The sequence below is a fragment of the Mustelus asterias genome, chromosome 12 (assembly GCF_964213995.1).
Source record: "Mustelus asterias chromosome 12, sMusAst1.hap1.1, whole genome shotgun sequence".
Lineage (NCBI taxonomy): Eukaryota > Metazoa > Chordata > Chondrichthyes > Carcharhiniformes > Triakidae > Mustelus > Mustelus asterias.
In genome coordinates this window covers 76,305,255-76,326,986 of record NC_135812.1, presented here as the reverse complement: position 1 = coordinate 76,326,986, position 21,732 = coordinate 76,305,255, and the positions used below count along the sequence as shown (strand labels likewise).

General features: G+C 43.3%; 1 protein-coding gene across 2 annotated transcripts in view; it reads left to right on the top strand.

Annotated features, from left to right (window-relative positions):
• The window catches only part of llgl2 (LLGL scribble cell polarity complex component 2), a 105,705-nt gene extending 84,444 nt beyond the window's left edge, over positions 1-21,261 (top strand). For both annotated transcript variants that reach the window (XM_078225453.1, XM_078225452.1), the window contains 13 exons: positions 2,927-3,031; positions 3,448-3,740; positions 7,682-7,835; positions 11,385-11,535; positions 12,988-13,104; positions 14,774-14,940; positions 15,940-16,204; positions 17,257-17,416; positions 18,292-18,341; positions 19,506-19,553; positions 19,701-19,758; positions 20,084-20,160; positions 20,657-21,261. In XM_078225453.1, coding sequence (XP_078081579.1) covers positions 2,927-3,031; positions 3,448-3,740; positions 7,682-7,835; positions 11,385-11,535; positions 12,988-13,104; positions 14,774-14,940; positions 15,940-16,204; positions 17,257-17,416; positions 18,292-18,341; positions 19,506-19,553; positions 19,701-19,758; positions 20,084-20,160; positions 20,657-20,661 — 1,650 coding nt within the window. In that variant the 3' untranslated portion in view covers positions 20,662-21,261. The remainder of the gene's footprint in view (positions 1-2,926; positions 3,032-3,447; positions 3,741-7,681; positions 7,836-11,384; positions 11,536-12,987; positions 13,105-14,773; positions 14,941-15,939; positions 16,205-17,256; positions 17,417-18,291; positions 18,342-19,505; positions 19,554-19,700; positions 19,759-20,083; positions 20,161-20,656) is intronic.
• The last annotated feature ends 471 nt before the right edge of the window (positions 21,262-21,732 follow it).

Genomic DNA, 21,732 nt, shown 5'->3' with positions numbered 1-21,732 from the left:
GTTGGTTAGGGCAAGTTTAGGGCCAGTTATAGATGGCAGAGGGAAGTTATGTGTGGAACCGGAGGAGATTGGTGAAGCATTGAACCAATATTTCTCTTCGGTGTTCACGCAAGGGGACATGAATATAGCTGAGGAGGACACTGGGTTGCAAGGGAGTAGAATAGACAGTATTACAGTTGATAAGGAGGATGTGCAGGATATTCTGGAGGGTCTGAAAATAGATAAATCCCCTGGTCCGGATGGGATTTATCCAAGGATTCTCTGGGAGGCAAGAGAAGTGATTGCAGAGCCTCTGGCTCTGATCTTCAGGTCGTCGTTGGCCTCTGGTATAGTACCAGAAGATTGGAGGTTAGCGAATGTTGTCCCATTGTTTAAGAAGGGGAACAGAGACTTCCCCGGGAATTATAGACCGGTGAGTCTCACTTCTGTTGTCGGCAAGATGTTGGAAAAAATTATAAGGGATAGGATTTATAGTTATTTGGAGAGTAATGAATTGATAGGTGATAGTCAGCATGGTTTTGTGGCAGGTAGGTCGTGCCTTACTAACCTTATTGAGTTTTTTGAGAAAGTGACCAAGGAGGTGGATGGGGGCAAGGCAGTGGACGTGGTATATATGGATTTTAGTAAGGCGTTTGATAAGGTTCACCATGGTAGGCTTCTGCAGAAAATGCAGATGTATGGGATTGGGGGTGATCTAGGAAATTGGATCAGGAATTGGCTAGCGGATAGGAAACAGAGGGTGGTGGTTGATAGTAAATATTCATCATGGAGTGCGGTTACAAGTGGTGTACCTCAGGGATCTGTTTTGGGGCCACTGCTGTTTGTAATATTTATTAATGATCTGGATGAGGGTATAGTTGGGTGGATTAGCAAATTTGCTGATGACACCAAAGTCGGTGGTGTGGTAGACAGTGAGGAAGGGTGTCGTAGTTTGCAGGAAGACTTAGACAGGTTGCAAAGTTGGGCCGAGAGGTGGCGGATGGAGTTTAATGCGGAGAAGTGTGAGGTAATTCACTTTGGTAGGAATAACAGATGTGTTGAGTATAGGGCTAACGGGAGGACTTTGAATAGTGTGGAGGAGCAGAGGGATCTAGGTGTATGTGTGCATAGATCCCTGAAAGTTGGGAATCAAGTAGATAAGGTTGTTAAGAAGGCATATGGTGTCTTGGCGTTTATTGGTAGGGGGATTGAATTTAGGAGTCGTAGCGTTATGTTGCAACTGTACACAACTCTGGTGCGGCCGCACTTGGAGTACTGTGTGCAGTTCTGGTCCCCACATTACAGGAAGGATGTGGAGGCTTTGGAGAGGGTGCAGAGGAGGTTTACCAGGATGTTGCCTGGTATGGAGGGGAGATCCTATGAGGAGAGGCTGAGGGATTTGGGATTGTTTTCGCTGGAAAGGCGGCGGCTAAGAGGGGATCTTATTGAAACATATAAGATGATTAGAGGTTTAGATAGGGTGGATAGTGATAGCCTTTTTCCTCTGATGGAGAAATCCAGCACGAGGGGGCATGGCTTTAAATTGAGGGGGGGTAGTTATAGAACCGATGTCAGGGGTAGGTTCTTTACCCAGAGGGTGGTGAGGGATTGGAATGCCCTGCCAGCATCAGTAGTAAATGCGCCTAGTTTGGGGGCGTTTAAGAGATCCGTAGATAGGTTCATGGACGAAAAGAAATTGGTTTAGGTTGGAGGGTCACAGTTTTTTTTTAACTGGTCGGTGCAACATCGTGGGCCGAAGGGCCTGTTCTGCGCTGTAATGTTCTATGTTCTATGTTCTACTTGTGCGGGGGCTGGGGATGTCGCAGAGAGGAGACCCAGAACACAACCTGGCAATCTGAAATTCGCTATACCCCTGGGACTGGAGTGTATTTGTACTGTCCCATTTGTTTTGTGTGTATCTGTAGCAAATATCAGGTATTTTGTCGAGCATGGTGCTGTCTGCATCTGGGAGGCAAGATTCAGAAGCTTGACGAGAAAGCGGGAAGACGAGGTGAATAAGGAAATAGTGGCGATGCAGAAATTCTCACCCACTCAATTCTGTTTTTAAAAATTGTGAAGTCTTTTGAACAGTCCTGTCAGAGGTTGAGCTTTCGTGCCTCACTCTTAAAACATGTAATTCAGGCAAGTGCCACCAGTGCAGTGCTGAGGAAATGCTGTAGTGTCTGAACTGCTATATTTGAATGGGGTGTTAATTCAAAGCCCAATCTGCCCACTCCTGCCATTATTGTAAAAACAGCATTCTCCCAGTGTCTTAACCAACAAATTCGCTCCACCAAGTTTAAGGATGCATGATCTTCGATTGAATTCTTAACAAGATATTTGTCCAGTTTGTTTTGGGAGTAAATGCCATTGTTAGCAGACCTGGATGGAGGATGTTTCACACATCTGTAATCTGATGATTTGAGTGTCAACAAGTTTCCAATTACTGTGCATTAGTTTTACGGTCAGCATTTCAATTAAATCTGCTATCACTGGTCACTGAAATATTTTTAAAGTTCAATCTATACTTCTAATTTTAATGTTAGACCCAGAGTTCTAGTCAACAGTTTCCAGTTCTTGTGATGGTCCAAAGATGTGTGGGTTAGGTGGATTGGCCAATTGGCTAAATTGCCCCTTAGTGTCAGGGGGACAGCTGGGGTAAATGTATGGGGATAGAGCCTGGGTGGAATTGTGGTTGGTGCAGACTCGATGGGCCGAATGGCCTCCTTCTGCACTGCAGGATTCTATGAAATGGCAAATTAAATTTCTTTCCCCCAATTAAATGGCAGTATTTCAGACTGAATGGTACCTGCACTGAGAGAGAGGGCTCTCACTGGGAGTCTAAACCAAGACTGGTCCACAGCCGATCAATGGAGGGTTTGTACTGGTTCCACTCTGCAATGGGACTTTTATAAAATGCTTTCCTTTTCACATTGTATTCCTACAGGTGGGCTCTTTTGATCCGTACAGTGATGACCCCAGGTTAGGAATTCAGAAGATTCACTTGTGCAAATATAGCAGTCATTTGACAGTGGCTGGCACTGCAGGACAGGTAAGTTCTGGAACATTGTGCTTTGAAACCTTTCGGTGAGGAGCCCTGAACATAAAGGCCCCTATTAGGGTCCCCTGTGAATTACAAGTACCCTCCCCAGGGACAGCTATGTTTTGATAGTACTGTATTAGACAAAGAGAAACCATGCTCTAACAGAAAAAGTGAATTATGTAATTTAACAAACACTGTTAAGAGGTTGTTATAAAATTCTAATGATTTTGTACAATACTGGGACCTGCTCCATTTGCCCAGTGAATCTAGGAAGAGTATCTTACTATTCAGGCATAGCAGCAGGAATGTCGCATCAGTCAATATCCTGTTTGTGGCGTTAGATCAGGTTTTGGGAAAGTGGTTCCCTTGTTTGTCCACTGAGCTCCCTGTGTCTGTGTTATTGATCGCTTGTCTCTCCATGGCAGGTTTTGGTGCTGGAGCTGAATGATGAGCCTGCTGACCAGGAAGTGGCCTGCACGCTGGTTGACATCTTGCAGGATCAGGATACGTTTAAGTGGAAAGGCCATGAGCGTCTGAATCCGCGTGAGGAGCCCGTCCATTTCCCCGCAGGCTTCCAGCCCTTTGTCCTGGTGCAGTGTCAGCCCCCTGCTGTCGTCACATCACTTGCCTTGCATTCGGAGTGGAAACTGGTGACTTTTGGCACAAGTCACGGCTTCGGGCTCTATGACTACCAGCAAAAACGCACTGTCGTGGTGAGGTCAGTTAAGAGATTGTCCAATTGGTTGTGGTCAGGTCCAGTCTTGTCAGTTCAGGGATTGTTCATTCAGTCTAACTTCTGATGTGTGCAAGTTCAGATTCTCGGTCAGAGTTTTTCAAGCCAGTTCTAGGCATCTGCAGCAATTTCCCCACATGAGCTTCTCTGTGTTGCACTCTGAGATACACTCTAAGATTACAGTTTCATTGTCCACAGCTCAGAAAGAGGTCATTCTACTAAACTGATCCATACCTCTACACAAGCCTTGTCTCACCCATCAATAAATATTTATATTCTTTTCTCCTTTGTTCATATCTAACTTTTCCTTAAATGTTCTATGCTATTCACTTCAGTCACTTGCTATGATAGTGAGTTCCACATTCTCACTGCCATCTGGGTAAAGAAGTTGCTCCTGAACTCCCAATTGGATTTGTTTGTGATTGCCTTTTTTTTTATGACCCCGAGTTTGGTCTCACCATAAATGGAATGTCTCCACGTCTAACCTGTGCCTTGACTGCCTATTAAACTCACCATAGAAAGTTGAGCATGGTATTTGGGAAAATATGCAGGAGGCAGCCATTCAGTGAGGCTGATCTATATCTTGACTCAATCCACCGTTCTTGGTTCCACATCTTTTTATATCCCTGTCTAACACAACTGTAGCGACCCAATATTTAAGAACATAAGAACTAGGAGCAGGAGTAGGCCATCTGGCCCCTCGAGCCTGCTCCACCATTCGATAAGATCATGGCTGATCTTTTTGTGGACTCAGCTCCACTTACCCGCCCGCTCACCATAACCCTTAATTCCTTTACTGTTCAAAAATTTATCTATCCTTGCCTTAAAAACATTCAATGAGGTAACCTCAACTGCTTCACTGGGCAGAGAATTCTACAGATTCACAACCCTTTGTGTGAAGAAGTTCCTCCTCAACTCAGTCCTATATCTGCTTCCCCTTATTTTGAGATTATGCCCCCTAGTTCTAGTTTCACCCGCCAGTGGAAACAACTTCCCTGCTTCTATCTTATCTATTCTCTTCATAATCTTATATGTTTCGATAAGATTTCCCCTCATTCTTCTGAATTCCAATGAGTAAAGCCCCAGTCTATTCCGCCTCTCTTCATAAGCCAACCCTCTCAACTCCAGAATCAACCTAGTGGATCTTCTCTGCACCCCCTCCAGTGCCAGTATATCCTTTCTCAAGTAAGGAGACCAAAACTCTACACAGTACTCCAGGTGTGGCCTCACCAGCACCTTATACAGCTGCAACATAACCTTGCTGTTTTTAAACTCCATCCCTCTAGCAATGAAGGACAAAATTTCATTTGCCGCCTTAATTACCTGCTGCATCTGCAAACCAACTCCTTGAGATTCCTGCACAAGGACACCCAGGTCCCTCTGCACAGCAGCATGCTGCAATGTTTTACCATTTAAATAGTAGTCCATTTTGCTGTTGTTCCTACCAAAATGGATGACCTCACATTTGCCAACATTGTACTCCATCTGCCAGACCCTCGCCCACTCACTTAGATTATCTATGTCCCTTTGCAGACTTTCAGCGTCCTCTGCATACTTCGCTCTGCCACTCATCTTAGTGTCATCTGCGAATTTTGACACACTACACTTGGTCCCCAACTCCAAATCATCTATGTAAATCGTAAATAAATTTAAAACATCTTAATTTTTTTTTGCCGTGGGAGAGAGTTCCACACTTCTGCCACCTTTTAATGAAGTGTTTTCTAACTTCTCTGCTGAATGGCCTGGCTCTGATTTTTAAGATATTGTTTCTGTCTCCCATGCTCCCTGCCAATGGGTAAATAATTCACTCTATTTATCCTATACGCTCCTTTCAAAATCCTCAAAACTTCTGTCAAGTAACTCCTTAACCTTCTTTACTCAAGGGAAAGCATGCCTAATTCCTGTAATCTCTCCTCATAATCTAATCATTGGAACTCTGCTAACGATTTCTGTGGGCAGAATTGGTGAGTTTTATCCACTTATTCTATAATTTCTCTCAAACTTGTCGAAAATGGGACATGGAATCCAAGAGGGACTGGAAAGTGGGACAGGGTCTCTCTGGGCCTCTGTCCCACATTTTAGAATTCCATAACAAAGGACTCTCTCAAACCACCGGCAGGGAAATTCTAACATAATACACCTTCCGTATAAAAAAAAAGGAATCTAGTACTGTGAAGATTTGTTTTTATCTTCGAGCACTTATATTGAGCAGGCTGTCATCCTGAGACCATCTCCTCTCCATGGCTCATTTATCTTTTGGACCATTTGAGGACATCATTACCCACTGTCATTATCATAGAATTCCTACAATACAAAAGAGGCTGTTCGGCCCATCAAGTCTGTACTGACCACGATCCCACACAGGCCCTATTCCCGTAACCCTCATTTAACCCTGCTAATCCCCCGACACTAGGATCAATTTAACATGGCCTATCAACCTAACCCGCACATCTTTGGACTGATTTTGGCTTTGGACACCAGACTGAGGTTGAAATAGACAAAGAAAGTTACAGCACAGGAACAGACCCTTTGGCCCTCCAAGCCTGCACTGACTATGTTGTCCGACTGAACTAAAACCTTCTGGGAACCATATCCCTCTATTCCCATCCTATTCATGTATTTGTCCTGACGCCCCTTAAAACTCACTCGTATCTGCTTCCACTACCTCCCCTGGCAACGAGCTCCAGGCACCCACCATCCTCTGTGTAAAATACTTGGCTCGTACATCTCCTTTAAACCTGTGCCCACTAGTAATTGACTCTTCCACCCTGGGAAAAAGCTTCTGACAATCCACTCTGTCCATGCCCTTCATAATCTTGTAGACTTCTTTCAGGTTGCCCCTCAACCTCCATCATTCCAGTGAGAACAAGCCAAATTTCTCCAACCTCTCCTCATAGCTAATGCCCTCCATACCAGGCAACATCCTGGTAAATCCTTTCTGTACCCTCTCCAAAGTCTCCATCTTTCTGGTAGTGTGGTGACCAGAATTGAACACCATATTCCAAGTGCGGCCTAAGGTTCCGTAAAGCTGCAACATGACTTGACAATTTTTAAGCGTGATGCCCCGGCCGATGAAAGCAAGCATGCTGTATGCCTTCTTGACTACCTTCTCCACCTGGGTTGCCACTTCCAGTGACCTGTGTACCTTACACCCAGATCCTTCTGCCTATCAATACTCTTAACGGTTCTGCTATTTACTGTATATTTCCTATCAGTATTAGACCTTCCAGAATGCATTACTTCACATTTGTCCGGATTAAACTCCATCTGCCATCTCTCCGCCCAAGCCTCCAACCGATCTATATCCTGCTGTATCCTCTGATGGTCCTCATCGCTATCCGCAAATCCACCAACCTTTGTGTCGTCCGCAAACTTACTAATATATATATATTACAAACAGCAAAGGTCCCAGCACTGATCCCTGAGGAACGCCACTTGTCACAGCCCTCCATTCAGAAATGCACCCTTCCACTGCTACCCTCTGTCTTCTATGACCGAGCCAAGTAGAGTAATATTTCTGATCAGGAGGGACCACCACCCTACAAGATGCAAACACATCCTGCATCGAGAGGAAATGTCAATTGTTGTTCAATACTCTGAAGAAATTATCTACAGACAGAGTTTTAGACGGATATGCATTTGGAATAGATTACTACAGGGACCAGAATGCAGTATCACCAGTAAACATTCGTGGGCAGATGCATCATGGAGTTAGATGGCAAGTCAAGTTCCCTTTACACTGTCCCATCAAACATTCCCATGGCAGGTTTAGATGCGGAATAAAGCTCCCTTGACACTGTCCCATTAAATACTCTGGAACAGTACTGGGAGACGCTTGCTTGGTCTTCCCTCTGTAACTGATGTGCATTTGGCTAAAGCGTGTTTATTTGAGAATCTTATGAGCTTGTTTTATTCTACCTCTGTAGGTGTACACTGCACCCCAGTGACCAGCTAGCCCTCGAGGGGCCCCTCTCGAGAGTAAAGTCGATTAAGAAATCATTGCGACATTCATTCCGTCGGATCCGGGGGAGCAGAGCATCTGGGAGGAAGCGAGCAGTACCTGGAAACAATGCTGCTAAGGTAAAATGTGAAGGGTGGTGTAGTGCAAATCTGAAGGGGAAAGTTGACAAGAGTGATTGCATGTGAGTGGGTAGGAAGATATGGGAGAGTGTGGAGAAATATTTGAGTGAAATTGGTGGGGAAATGATCATGGTCCTGTTTTATTCACCTGCTAGTGGATAATGTTGCATTCTGATAAGATGGAAAATGGTGCTTTTAGACAGCTGATACTCTATACCTGCCCCAGGAGTGTTTGATGGCGACATGCAGAGGCAGCTTTACTCGAACACAGGAATGTTACAGCGCAGGAGGTTATTTGGACCATTGTCTGCGCAAGGTGTGTGCGTGCGTGTGTGCGTGAATTGTACCTGTTTCTACACGCACTATCAACTTATCAATGTTGTATTCTTGCGAATGTCCTGATGAGTGCAAGATGAAAAACCTCAACAAAAAAGACTATTTCCAGCAGTAATCAAATTCCTTTAGTGTAATTCTCCTGCCTTTTCCCTCTAACACTACACATTCTTCCTTTTTAGATAACTATTTAATTCCCTTCTGAATGCATCATTGAAACTGCCTCCATCATGTTCTCAGGCCATGTATTCCAAACCTTAAACACTTCATGCGTGAAAAATGTTTTTCCTTGTGTCACTTTTTTGCTTCTTTTGTTGCTACTGACCCTCTTATTCTGTGACCTGTAACTTTGTTCACAAGTCTGTTGTGTGGAATTGCATTAAGCTCCTCTTGGAAGTCCATGTGTACCACATGGACTTCCAAGAGGAAGTCACATCACCCTCATCAACCTTCGCTGATACTCTTCAAAAAACTATTGTTTACTGAAGTTTCCACCAAAGTTAAATTGGCCTGTAGTTGATGGGCTTATCTTTGCATCCTTTTTTTTTGAACGAGGGTGTAATGTTTGCTATTCTCCAGTCCTTTCGCACCAGCCCTAAGTCTAAGACTGAAAAATTATGGCCAGTGCCTCTGCAATTTCCATACTTCCCTTTGTATCTTGGATGCATCTCATCTGGCCCAGGTGCCTCTTCAACTATAAAGTACAAGCAACCAATCCAATACCATCTCCTTATCAATTTTAAACCTTCAAGTCGCTGAATTATTTTGCCAGGGCTGAGGTAGCTTAATCTTCCTTGGTAAAAACGGATGGAAGGTTTTGATTTATAACCTCAGCTATACCCTCTGCGTTCATGTGTAAATCCCCCTTTTGGTCCCTAATTGGCCCTACTCCTTTTACTACTGACAGCCTATATAGCTGCCAATCTCTCTCCATACTCCTGCTTTGCTTCTTTTATTTACTTTCTCACCTCCCCTCTGAACCTTCCAAACTTATCATAAGCACACTTTTATCATCTTTATCTTAATTTCTAACTCTTTTGTCATCAGGGAGCTCTGAACTTTTACCCAGTCTTTCTTTTTGGAGGGAATATACCTTAACCGTACCCAAAGGCAGTCCACTGGTCAGCTAATACTTTTCTCCCAACCTTTGACTCTACGTTATTTGGCTCAGATCCATTCTTACCCCATTGAAGTTAGCACTCCATATCTGACCTCTGATGTACCTACTCTGGGAGTGTTTGATGGAGACAGTATATAAGGAGCTTTACTCTGTATGTAACCTCATGCTGTATCTGTGCTTGGAGTATTTGATAATTCTGTTCCAGCTGTGGATTCAACTTGCTGTTCCCACAAGTGTATAGAGGGGTAGAATAAAGCAAAAAAGGGAAGCGTATGTCCAATGCCAGGCATTCCTACTTCAAAGTTTAGAGGAGTGTAGGGGTGAAATTTAAAAAGGAAATTGGTTAAACGAAATGGGGGAATGAAAGAATATTGGCAAGTAAAATCAAGGAGAATCCAAAGATGTTGTATAAATGCATAAAGAGCAAAAGGTTTAATCAAGGATGATCAATCTTGATTTGTGTTTGGAACATCATATCTTACTAACTGGATTAAATCCTTTGGGGAGTTAACAAGGAGGGTCATGAGGATATTGTACTTGAAGTAGATCACATGAATTTTAGCAAGGCTTTTAACATGGTCCCGTATAGCAGGCTGATCAGAAAGGTAAGAGCCCATGGGATCCAAGGAAGGGTGACCAATTGGATCCAAAAGTAGCCAGAGACAGGAAGCAAAGGTTAACGGTGGATGTGTGTTTTTGTACTGTGAATTTGAGATTTATTTTGAGCAGAATGTGAACAGTTAGATGGTGAAAGTTCTTTTAAAAAGTCTGAAAATGTCATTGTTTTCATAAGCTGCCAATATTGTGTATAAAATATCCACCTTGTTCAACATTTGTATAAAGCTCCAGCAGATGGTGCCCAACAGTTGCTGGATAAGAATTTGAAGCTTGCTTCTTTGTAAACCAGCAAAGCTGTATGGAATAGTCAAAAGGCTGGTGGTAAATAAAGGTTATTGTCTCAATTTTGGGTTAATTGGTATATTGCACTCCCAGTACCCACATAGTCTCAGTGCTTTTCCCATTATTACCAGAAGTTACTGAAACCTCCTTAGTCAACCTTGGACAATCTAGACACCAACAAGGGGGTCAAATGGAGGCTTGAATGAAGGAACCAACTGTATTGTAGCCAAATTTTCTGATGATGCAAAGATAGGTAGAAAAGCAAGTTGGGAGAATAAAACATGTCTGTAAAGGGCTGTAAATAGGTTGAGTGAGTGGGCAAAATTTGGCAGATGGCATATGATATGGGAAAATGTGAAGTTATCCATTTTGGCGCAAAGAATAGAAAAGCAGAATATTTTAACTGGAGAAAGACTGCTATGATGCAAAGGGATCTGGATGCCCTTGTACACACCGCAAACAGTTAGCATGTAGTAACAGCAAGGAATCAGGTAGGCAATTGGTATTTGTCATTTGTTGCAAGAGGGATGGAGTATAAAAGTAGGGAAGTCTTGCTGCAACTGTACAGGGTATTGGTGAGACCACATCTGGAATACCGTGTACAATTTTGGTCTCCTTACTTGGGGAAGGATATACTTGTATTGGAAGCAGTTCAGAGGAGGTTCTGATTCCTGAGATGAAGGAAATGTCTTGTGATGAAAGATTGAGCCTATATTCATTGGAATTTGGAAGAGTGAGAGGTGATTTTATTGAACATTTTAGATTCCTGCAAGGGCTTGACAAGGTAGATGCTAGGAGGATGTTTCCTCTCATGGGTGAAACTAGAATTAGGGGACACAATTTAAAAATAAGGGATCCTCTATTTAAGACTAAGATGGGGAGCAGTGTCCTCTCAGAGGGTCATTAGTCTTTGGAATTCTCTTTCACAGAGAGCAATGGAGGCTTGGGCATTAAATATATTCAAATGCAAGCTAGACAGATTTTTCATTGACGAGGGAGTTGAGGGTTATGGGGAACAGACAGGAAAATTGAGTTAAGGGCACAATCCAATCAGTCACAATCTTGTTGAATGGTAGAGCAGGCTCAATGGGCTGAATGGCCTATTCCTATTTCTTATGCCCTTGTACCTTTGTGTGATGAGTTTGCAGTCTATCGAGTGTGTGTGCTATCACCAGTCTCTCTCTCTCTCTCTCTAGGTGCAAGAGGCCAATGCCAGAATGGACCGGGAAATATTGAATGAGATGGAGCTAGCACCTGTGCAGCGCAGGATTGAGGCCCGTTCTGCCGATGACTCGTTTACTGGATTTGTCCGGTCACTTTATTTTGCAGATTCTTTTGTAAAAGACGGTGAGAGATTATACTGATTGAGCTAGTGATTAGTGACCAAGCAGAGCTGGTTTAATCTAAATCTTACTCAGTGTTTCAATGAAGTGCAAATACCTCATGAGTCATCATCTTAGGGAGACAACCCCCCCCCCCCCCCCCCCCTTTAAACCGCTTCTAACCATCAGCTGATACCAGATTACACTGTTCTAAGGAATTTTCAGTGCACAGAAAACATCAACAAAACACTCCATGCTGAACCAGGCAAGGCCAGTTTCTGTTGAAGGTTCAGCACAAAGGGTGAACCTTAAGCACGTATGCTTCTGCGGGAGGGTAATGGCCACACGTAATTGGCCACCTGTGATCTGATGTAATCCTAGAGGTTTCATCACCTGACTTACTCCCACACTCCAGCCATTTGTTGGCCAATATTCACCCTTGCAATGCATTGCCTTCCTATTCCAATAGGATAACAAAAACTAATTAATTATCCAATTTGATGATTTACTGTCAACTAACAGCCTTTTTGATACCTGATAAAGAGACGTTCAAATAAAATGACAAAAAATCCTGATCATTTTTCTCCAAGGCTGCACAAAACAATGAACTGGAGATGAATCTTCAATTCCTCAAGACAGGCCAATCCTGGAGGGTTGACAGTCCTAACCAAATCCCAGAACAGATTCCTGGAGCACACCCAGTTGTCACATACTGCCAGTCGGAGAAAACTCCATACTCTCCAAAATAAAAACCAAAAACGCTGGAAAAACTCAGCAGGTCTGGTAGTTTCTGTGGAGAGAGAAAAACAGAGTTAACGTTTTATATTAATGATCTGCTGAGTATTTCCAACATTTTTTATTTCCGATTTCCAGCATCTGCAGTATATTGGTTTTGTCACACTCTGCCTCTTATCTCCCAGTAAGGAGTCTAACAACACCAGGTTAAAGTCCAACAGGTTTATTTGGTAGCAAACGCCACCAGCTTTCGGAGTGCTGCTCCTTCGTCAGGTAAGTGGGAGTTCTGTTCACAAATGGGGCATATGAAGACACAAACTCAATTTACAGAATAATTCATTATTCTGTAAATTGAGTTTGTGTCTTTATATGCCCTGTTTGTGAACAGAACTCCCACTTACCTGACTAAGGAGCAGCACTCCGAAAGCTGGTGGCGTTTGCTACCAAATAAACCTGTTGGACTTTAACCTGGTGTTGTTAGACTCCTTACTGTGTTTACCCCAGTCCAACGCCGGCATCTCCACATCTTATCTCCCAACCAGTTTCCAGCCTATGTCACAAGATTACCCCCAATTCTGTGCACTTAGTTTTTTTTTATTACTTGCGCCGAACCTTATTAGATGCCTTCTGGAGATAGATTGAGATAATGTGGGAGGGTGATTAGATTCAGTTTGTACTGGACTCCATTTTAAGCTGGACTTTGTGTCTTGAAGCTGCTTTACTAACATTTGTTTCTTTGCAGGATCCTACCATGGGCCGTCACTGTGGGCTGGCACCAATGGTGGGACCATATTTGCATACACTATTCACATTCCGCCTGTGGAGAGGAGGATGGAGGAGCCCGTCACTGCAGCTCAGGGTGAGTGATTCCCCACCACCTCATGGAGAGACCATTGTGCAGTGATATCCTCCGTCCTCGTTTGGGGTTCTGGGGGAGTGATTTTGTTTTTTCCAGTCCTTGTAGGGAGTGGGTGGGGTGTGTTTTGGGCCATGCCGTGGTTCCTTCTGTGTTTTGTCCATTGTTCTGTTCCTTTTGAGTTGTTTAGATGACTGTCCGTTTGTGCAACTTTCCCACCGCACAGCTCAAGCAGTGAACCTGTCATGTGCTTTGGTGCTGTGTCATGGGCACAGCTCATTCATTCCTTGTTGAACTGGCTGTTCTCGCAATAGAGTGCTACCAGTGAGTGAAGAAAAATCACCCAAGGCTCCTGTTTCTGATCCCTATCCCGTGGTGTCCACTCAGTACTGCATGTGGATGTTAGAACAGAACTTGGCTGTTGTGATGCACTGAATAGTGAGTCAACCTAACACAGAGTCTGAGTTTACCAAGGGGAACAGCTAGTTCAAGGTTCTGTTGGATTAATACTGCAAAGCCCCCATATTAATTAGATCTCGTCTATCGCACTGCACTGATCTAAAAATGTGGCCATTTAAAATCACTTTATTTACAAATTACCCTAAAAACCCAAGCAAGTGCCAATTACTGAATGTATACCATTCTGTAATGGGTTAGTTACCTTCAGTATGTGATATTCATCTTTATATTGATTATGAAATGTGCTTTCTCCACCATATACAAATTTCCTGAGGAAACCAGCTTGTCCCTCGCTATATCTGAACTCTCATCACACCTCTGAATTTATCAGAAACAATACTCGTGGGTGTCTCGAATGTTCTCCTTCACTTTTTGATGTTGCTTTCTTTTATCAAATAAAATTGTAAACAAATCAATGAATGCTTTGTGCATCAATATAATTAAACACAGAATTCCTCCTCCCTTTGTTTGTGATGAAGTCAGTCTGCTGTAGGGCAAAGTAATGTTGTATGTGAGCCAAATGGGTTTTAGTTCATCCAGTCAAAGCACTTGCAATAGAACTAGTTCTTTGTCACTCACAAGCCCTCCTACTTCAATGAAAGAGCTAAAACCCCTTTGAACATCAGGGAAACCGTACAGGATTTGCTACGCCTATACTGTCCACAGTCTGTGCCTGTCACAGTACATAGAGAATAACCTACCTGGTGCCAGCCACAAAACAAATACATTCATTGTTATCCAGCATGTGTATAATAAGTGATGGAGATCAGCACCTTAGCGGTATAGCTCCTTCATCTGCATTTTTGAAGTAAACCAATTTTAAAAATTTGTTTGGCCCAGTTTATCCATTTCATAGCTCCTCACCCAGACTGTGGTGTCTCGCTTATCATTTCTGCTAATGGACACAGCACAAATCCTTATCTCATGGTCAGGCAGACGTTACAAAACTAACTTTGGGGAAAGAAGAAAGAGACTGAAAGCAAGGGAGTGAATACTGAGGAGAGAGAGGCAATGGAGAGCAGTATGTGTTTTTACTGTATTACATGTAATATAAAAATAACAGCTTCATACCTTTAAATTTTGAGATAGAAATGCTTTCGTTCGAATGGTATTTATTAATTAATTGTTTGACCATTGCAAAATCTATGCAGAAATTGGTGGATGAAACTCCGGAATTGTTTCCTGACACATCGTTATTCCATTATCTTTGCAGCAAAGGAAATCCAGTTAATGCACAGAGCCCCTGTGGTTGGTATCTTTATACTGGATGGCCGAGGGATTCTCCTCCCTGAACCACTAGAAGCAGCACATGACCTTTCCAAGAGTCCAGATATGCATGGGAACCACATGCTGCTGGTCATATCTGAGGAGCAGTTCAAGGTAATTGGTTCAGAGACTGTGGGCGGAATTCTCCCAAAAAAATTCAAAGTGTTGAATTTGCGTGAAACCTTAAGTAATTAACGCTGGTTTTTAAGTGGGAGTTCAGACAACAATCTCCCACACTGTGCATTGCAGAGGCCACCAGCATAAATATCATTACATTTCAGGAGGCGGGACCTATTCCCACTGGAGAGGGTGAAATCAGCACGCTGAATGGGTCACTGTGCATGCGCCGATCTGTCAGTGCTGAGATCTGCACATGCACTAATGGCCTCCTGATTGCTGGCCAGTTCGATCGGTGGCCGCCCTGGCCATTTCCAGGCCCAGCCTCGATTTTCCTCTACTTTTCCTCTACTAATACTTTAGTCCCAGGCCTGCTAATCATATTCAAATAACATTCAAATGACATTTAAATGGTCTTTGCGTCTCCTCTTTGATTACTGGCAGAGTAGATGCCAGTCATGATGTGGAGATGCCGGCGTTGGACTGGGGTAATCACAGTAAGAAGTCTCACAACACCAGGTTAAAGTCCAACCTCCTGGTGTTGTGAGACTTCTTATTGAGAGTAGATGCCGCCAAAAATCCGGCGCTGGGAGACGCAAGCGGACACGAATGCTCATGCAAACCCCACAAATCGGCCACCATGGGATTCTCCCGGCCGACTGCACTAAAAAATTAGCACAACGGGATGGGAAAATTGCTCTGTCTGACCTCTGTCTTTCAATCTTGCACTGTTACTGAACACACATCACTCTAGCTTTCAGTCTTGAAGCTTATTGTTTAAAAAAAAATTGTCAGAGATCTTCAATTAAATTAAAACATTCCAGATCAGACACTGTTTCCAGTTGGATTTTTGGTTTACCTTGTTGATAAATCTGGCCACTCAGAAACCTTATAGTCTGCTGCTGTCCAACCACCCCACAAATCTGCCCTCTACAATGGGCAGTTGAGGTTGGTGCAACTGTGAAGTGCTCTGATTATGCTCCACTCTATTGACAGATATTTACGCTACCAAAAGTCAGCACAAAAACCAAACTGAAGCTTACGGCACTGGAAGGGTCCCGGGTGCGGAAAGTGTCAGCAGCCAGTTTCAGTAGCAATCGAGTGGAGGATTACAGTGAGAATGGGCTTCTGGTGCTGACAAACCTTGGTGACATCCAGGTCATTTCTCTCCCTGTGCTTCGAACTCAAGTTCGTTATGAGTGCATCAGGAAAGAAGATGTCAGTGGAATTGCATCTTGCGTCTTCACAAAGTCTGGGCAAGGTAAGGGTTTCATGGTGCTGCCCTGTGCCATAAAAGAGGAATCCACCCACTGGCAAAACCTGCACTAATTGGAAAATTTCTAAACAAGTAACTTGTATCAGCTTTCTGATACAATCAGAATACTGAACCTAGCCAAGCTCAGACTGCAGGTCTTTTTTTCAAGGGAGCAGAAGTGAATCACCTGTGGAAGGACAAATCTGTCCAACAATAACCACCTTATTTTAAAACAAAGTTCCCAATTTGTCATGTATTATCTTAATCCTTAGAATGAACATTCTTAGTCTGTATCCTCCCAACCTCTGCCCTAAATCCTACAGATTTTCTTATGTAGCCTTCTTGAACACTGCCACCTGAAACATCCACTCCCTCCAGTATTAATGCAGTGTCAGCCATGTGTACCATTTACAAAGTGCACTACAGCAACTCACAAAGGCTCCTTTGACAACACCTTCCAAACCTGTGATCCGTATACCATCTAAAAGGACAAGGGCAGCAAATACATGGGAACATCACCACCTGCCAGTTTTCTCCAAGCCATCCTGCCTTCACTGTCACTGGGTCAAAATCCTGGAACTCCTTTCCTAACAGCATTGTGGGTGTACCTACACCACATGGACTGCAGGAGTTCAAGACAGCGATTCACCACCACCACCTCGAGTGGGTAGGGGTGGGCAATAAACATGCTGGCCTTGCCAGCAATGCCCACATCCCGTGAAAGAATAAAACCAAGCAGCACTGAATGCTGAAGTCACTTTGGTGATTTTGTACATATGTATTGGTTCACAGTCTTGATGGTAATAGAAAATAAACAAGGGGAAAACTAATATTTCTATCCCCTTAAAGTCTAATTCCACCCACCTGAAGTGGCCAAGAAGCATTTGTATTTCTTATCACAAAAGTTCAGTGCTAGTGTCTTTGAGCACCCACCTCAGGTTCCATCCCAACTGCCTGCAAGTGTCTGGCAGACTGTCCTGCAGCCAGTACTTGGAGGACCTTCATGTCAACTGGAACATCGCTGGCTAATCCTGCAATATCTGTTTCTCCAATTTCAGGTTTTTACCTCATTTCTCCCTCTGAGTTTGAGAGATTCTCGGTTTCATCAAAGTGGGTGGTGGAACCCAGATGCATCATTGACATTGAAGAGGGCGTCGTAACTAGGACGTCCCAACAGAGAGCAGTGCAAGATGGAGCTGTCACAAAAGCCAACACCAGGTAAGCCACAACCCAGCCACTCACTCCAGTGGAGTGGATCAGGAGCTAAAAGTCATAGTGACTTCCTGAATGTCGGCCAGTGGGATCAAATAAATCAGTGATGTTCCTGTCTCCAGGGGAAGGACTTCAAACTGCAATTGACACTAGATCAGTTATTAATTTTAAATTGGAGATGAATCAAAAGGTTCCAAGGGATATAAAGGTAGCTCTATGAAATTAGTTTGCAAATCAGCCATGATCTCATTGAATGGCAGAACAAGCTAAATAGCTGCCTCCTATTCCTTGGATGTCATGCTCGTACTCCAGGAGTGCATGATTGTTGGGTGATGTATAGGGTTGTTTGTCCAATGGAGCGTACCTTGGTTTCTCACGTGGTTGCAATGGTGCTATTTGCTGTCTACTGACTTGAGACGTCTAGTCTAGTGATTTACTGCAGTCATTGTTGTCAGTGTTTGAGGCAGTGTAAATGTTTGCATCATCTGGATCTGTTTTCATGCTGAAAGTAGGGCTTGGACCATTTGCTCCTCCCTGGAACTTGGTATTGCTAAAAACTGACAAAGCACAAAAGTCTGACCTCGGCAGAAAGTCATGTTTCTAATAAGCTACTGTGTTGATCTAGATAACATTTCAAAATAATTGGCTCTGAAGTTCTGTGCAATGTACTGAAGGCACAAGCTATTCTGGTTTCGGTCTACACCTTTATTGTGTTTGTTTGAATTGTTCCAAGGACCTGTATTACCTGCAGCCAAGTAACTCCTTTCTATGTGCTGATCTGTTTAGTGAGTTCCGAGCCATTTCTGTTGAATCTGTCAATAATACTTTACTTGGAGACACAATTGCCCTTTAAGACACTGTTGATTACTGTTGATTCACAGGGAAACGGTGGATTCATTGACGCCTGGGTTGAGCGGGAGTGAAGGTGATGGTAAGTCAATCTGATAAAGTCAACCTATACTGAGAATATTGTTAACAATGGGATCTGGACAGAGGACAAAAACCCTGATATGCTAGAAAGAGAATGTGTCTGCAAACACACTTCAGATTCCAGGGGAGAATTTCTTCCTGATATCCCCATTGGCATTGGACTGATCCACACAAATTGCAATGCTAACATTACTGGTTCTTGCTCAAATCCTGTCTTCTTTGCTTTTTCTAGCATGTTCACACAAGTTTCCTATTGAGCATGCTCAGCCTCTGGCTCTGCCTGGATAGTGATCCGACCTGATCTTTTTCCCTAGTCTTGGCTATTTGTAACATGCACTTCAACATCCATAACTGCTCAGCACAGGACATCGCAAAGCTTTGGTTCTCGGGTCATTCACTGAATGCAGGCCATGCCATTGCAATGATTGGGCTGATTCTGACCTATAAACTCTTGTCTCAGACCTGGGTGTCTATTACAGGCATCAAATGTCACTCAAAGCCACACGCTATATGGCATTTTGACTTCTGTAATGTTCGTAAAGTTGGGTGGTTCACACAGGCTCACTTTCATTGAAGGGACAGGCCTCAAAGTAACTCCTGCTAACTGTCGCTGACTTTGCTAATTCCCTCGAATCTGTGATACCGGGGCAGCAATTATCTTGGTTTGATTTCTGAGAAATTGCAAAACAAATAATCAAGAGGGAGCAATTTGATATTTGAATATAATTTAGTTGCTTTTGAATGCATACATTGGATACTACTGGGTATGTGTATCATTAAATCCTCGGCCTCCTGGTACTGTGGTGACCATGGACTTCCACTGGGAATTGATTTACGATTATGCTTGGCAAACTACTCCAGTGGTTTGCCATTGCCTTCTGCAGCATGCCTGGCCCAGATATTCTTTCACTCTTGCACCTTCCGTCAAGTGGTATTGGAAGGATTTGCAGGCAGATAAACGACCTGTTTGGCCACTTTATGAACATGACATGGCATGGCCATCAAGTACTGAACTGGGACTTGAACCCAATGCTTCTGGCTCAGAGGTAAGTACGCCATCACTGTGCCACAAGACCTCCATACCACTAAATATATGATATAAAATATTGGGTGATAGACCCAGTTGTCAGTAAGGTCTTAGATTAATCTATAATTTCTTCAACAGGAAGGAAAGTGGTGGAGATCATGGAACATGCACTGCTTAATGATGAGAGTAAGTAAAGTCACTGAGGTTTTCCATGTCTGCTGGTGTTTCTGGTCTATGAGTGCCTTTGTGTAGGTGTGTACATGTCTTGAATGAAATGGAATGAGGGTTAGTATGTGAGTTTGTATTCTAACTGCATAATGTCTGTTTTTTCAGGAGTCTTACTGGAAATTCAAAGCACACTTGAGTCTGAATCAGCTGTAGCTGACAGATTGTAAGTATTGCTGCTGGGAGAGAAGTGGGGAGGACGAGGGGGGAGTGTCGGGATAAGGGGAAGGGAGTAGAGAAGCGTGGGTGTGAGGAGAATGCTAAGGGGAGGAAAAGAGGTAGGGGAGAAGAAGGTGGGGTAGAATTGAAAGATGAGAGTGAAGTTGCACCGTTGGCAGCAAAGGAGGGTGAGAGGTGCTGGAAGGTCTGGGGTGGAACATAGTGTGATTAAGGCCTGTGATATTTGCAGCTTCCTATATGGGGATGGGCTTCTGATTTTCACACTGTTGGGTAACCCAGAGTTTGATACTCAATATGACTTTCTGTTGCAGGAGTTTTGGACACTTGGATAGAAATTCGAAGAATGTGGCTGGGGTACAGCCTCCAAGGCAAAGGATGATTAACGGAGGTGGGTACAGTTAGAAAGTCATGCTTTGGGACACAAAACTTGTAATTGTGAAGAAATAAAATGTTAGTCCAGGGTTAAACAGTTCTCCAAGACCTTTAGGAATTAGCAGTAACTCACCTTCTGGCAAACTTGTGGCTATGAAATAACTATCTCATTTTACAGAATGGGTTTTATTTTTCAGTCAGGTCCTCGGACATTTGTAAATTGTAATCCAAATTTCCATTTCCACTCGTCCACCCACACAGAGGTTACTCCCTCTCTCTCTCCTCCCAGAGCCATCAAACTCTGCTCAGGATTTTGGGGGAGGAGGAATCCCACCAGAGCATTCCCGTCTGAGAGGGGGCAAATTTCAGGAATCTGCCAACCTCTTTCCCGTTCAGTTAGTTTGGTGAATGCAGTTGCTGTATCTCATTAGCATTACCATTAACTGAATTATGAAGGAATTTTTATTGTGAAAGTGTTTGTCTTTGAATGTGTTGCTCTTTCTTGTACACAGATTGACGGTGACAGATGCTAATGGGAGCACTCCAATGTGCTTTGTGCCATAACACTACATGTCCTACTGTTGGAGGAGGGCAGCTCCATGAGACACACGGTGATTTGGGAAGATGCCAGCTTGTTTAGTGCCTAACTCACTATTGTCCTGCTTCAATCCTTCCATGGAATATTTTCCTCATTTCTTTTTTCTGTCTCTTTGCACAGTCACTGAATGTGATGGATTTTAATTAAATAACTGCCTGGGTGCAAATAGTTTTAATAGGGGAACTTTATACCACTGTCTGGTTTTTATATGGTTTTAGATATTTCTAAGGGAGATCTCAAACTTTGAATGGAAGTGAAAATGTAGAAATAATTTTTAAATTACAGAACATTTAGTGATATTTAATATATATGTATAATTTAGTTCCTGGTGGCTGCTGTAATTGTTTTACCTAGTATAGTATACATTGAGGAAATATTTTCATACTTTCAAATGGTTTTAGTCAGTAAAGGTGCTCCTTCTGGAGTCTATTTTTGTAGCCAATCATGTCAGTCAGAACCTAATGAAACGCCGCTGTAAACACTACTCTACTGACCAATAAATTAAACCATTTTCACATCATCTTTTGTCGGCTGCCATATTTGGGTTGGACCAGATTACTGATTCTCCCCTTGGAAATGGAATCGATGCTCAATGGTTTTTCTGAAATGTGTAACTTGACCTTGCCTGCTTGAAGTCGGTAAATATACCTCTTGAGGCTGGTATGAGTCAAAATACAGTCAGGCTTTATTCTCACAAGCTTGCGGGAGAACCTGACCCCTTGAAAGCGGATGTCAAAGTTCTCTCTGAACACAAGAAGTGTGGACCTTTATACATCAGGGTTCCCAATACAAGTCATGAAGCAAAGTCCAGTTAACAGTCCTTGATCATAAATTATAGTTCCTTTAACAGCTTCTGATAGTCTCTGGATCATGGTTAGAGACTATCTGGTATCCTTGGGTCATAAAGCACAATTCTCCTGGTCGTTGTAGCCAAGGTGCCACCTCTGGTCCCCTGCTCTTCCCGCAGCTTTTCCTTTGAAGTGACTGTGT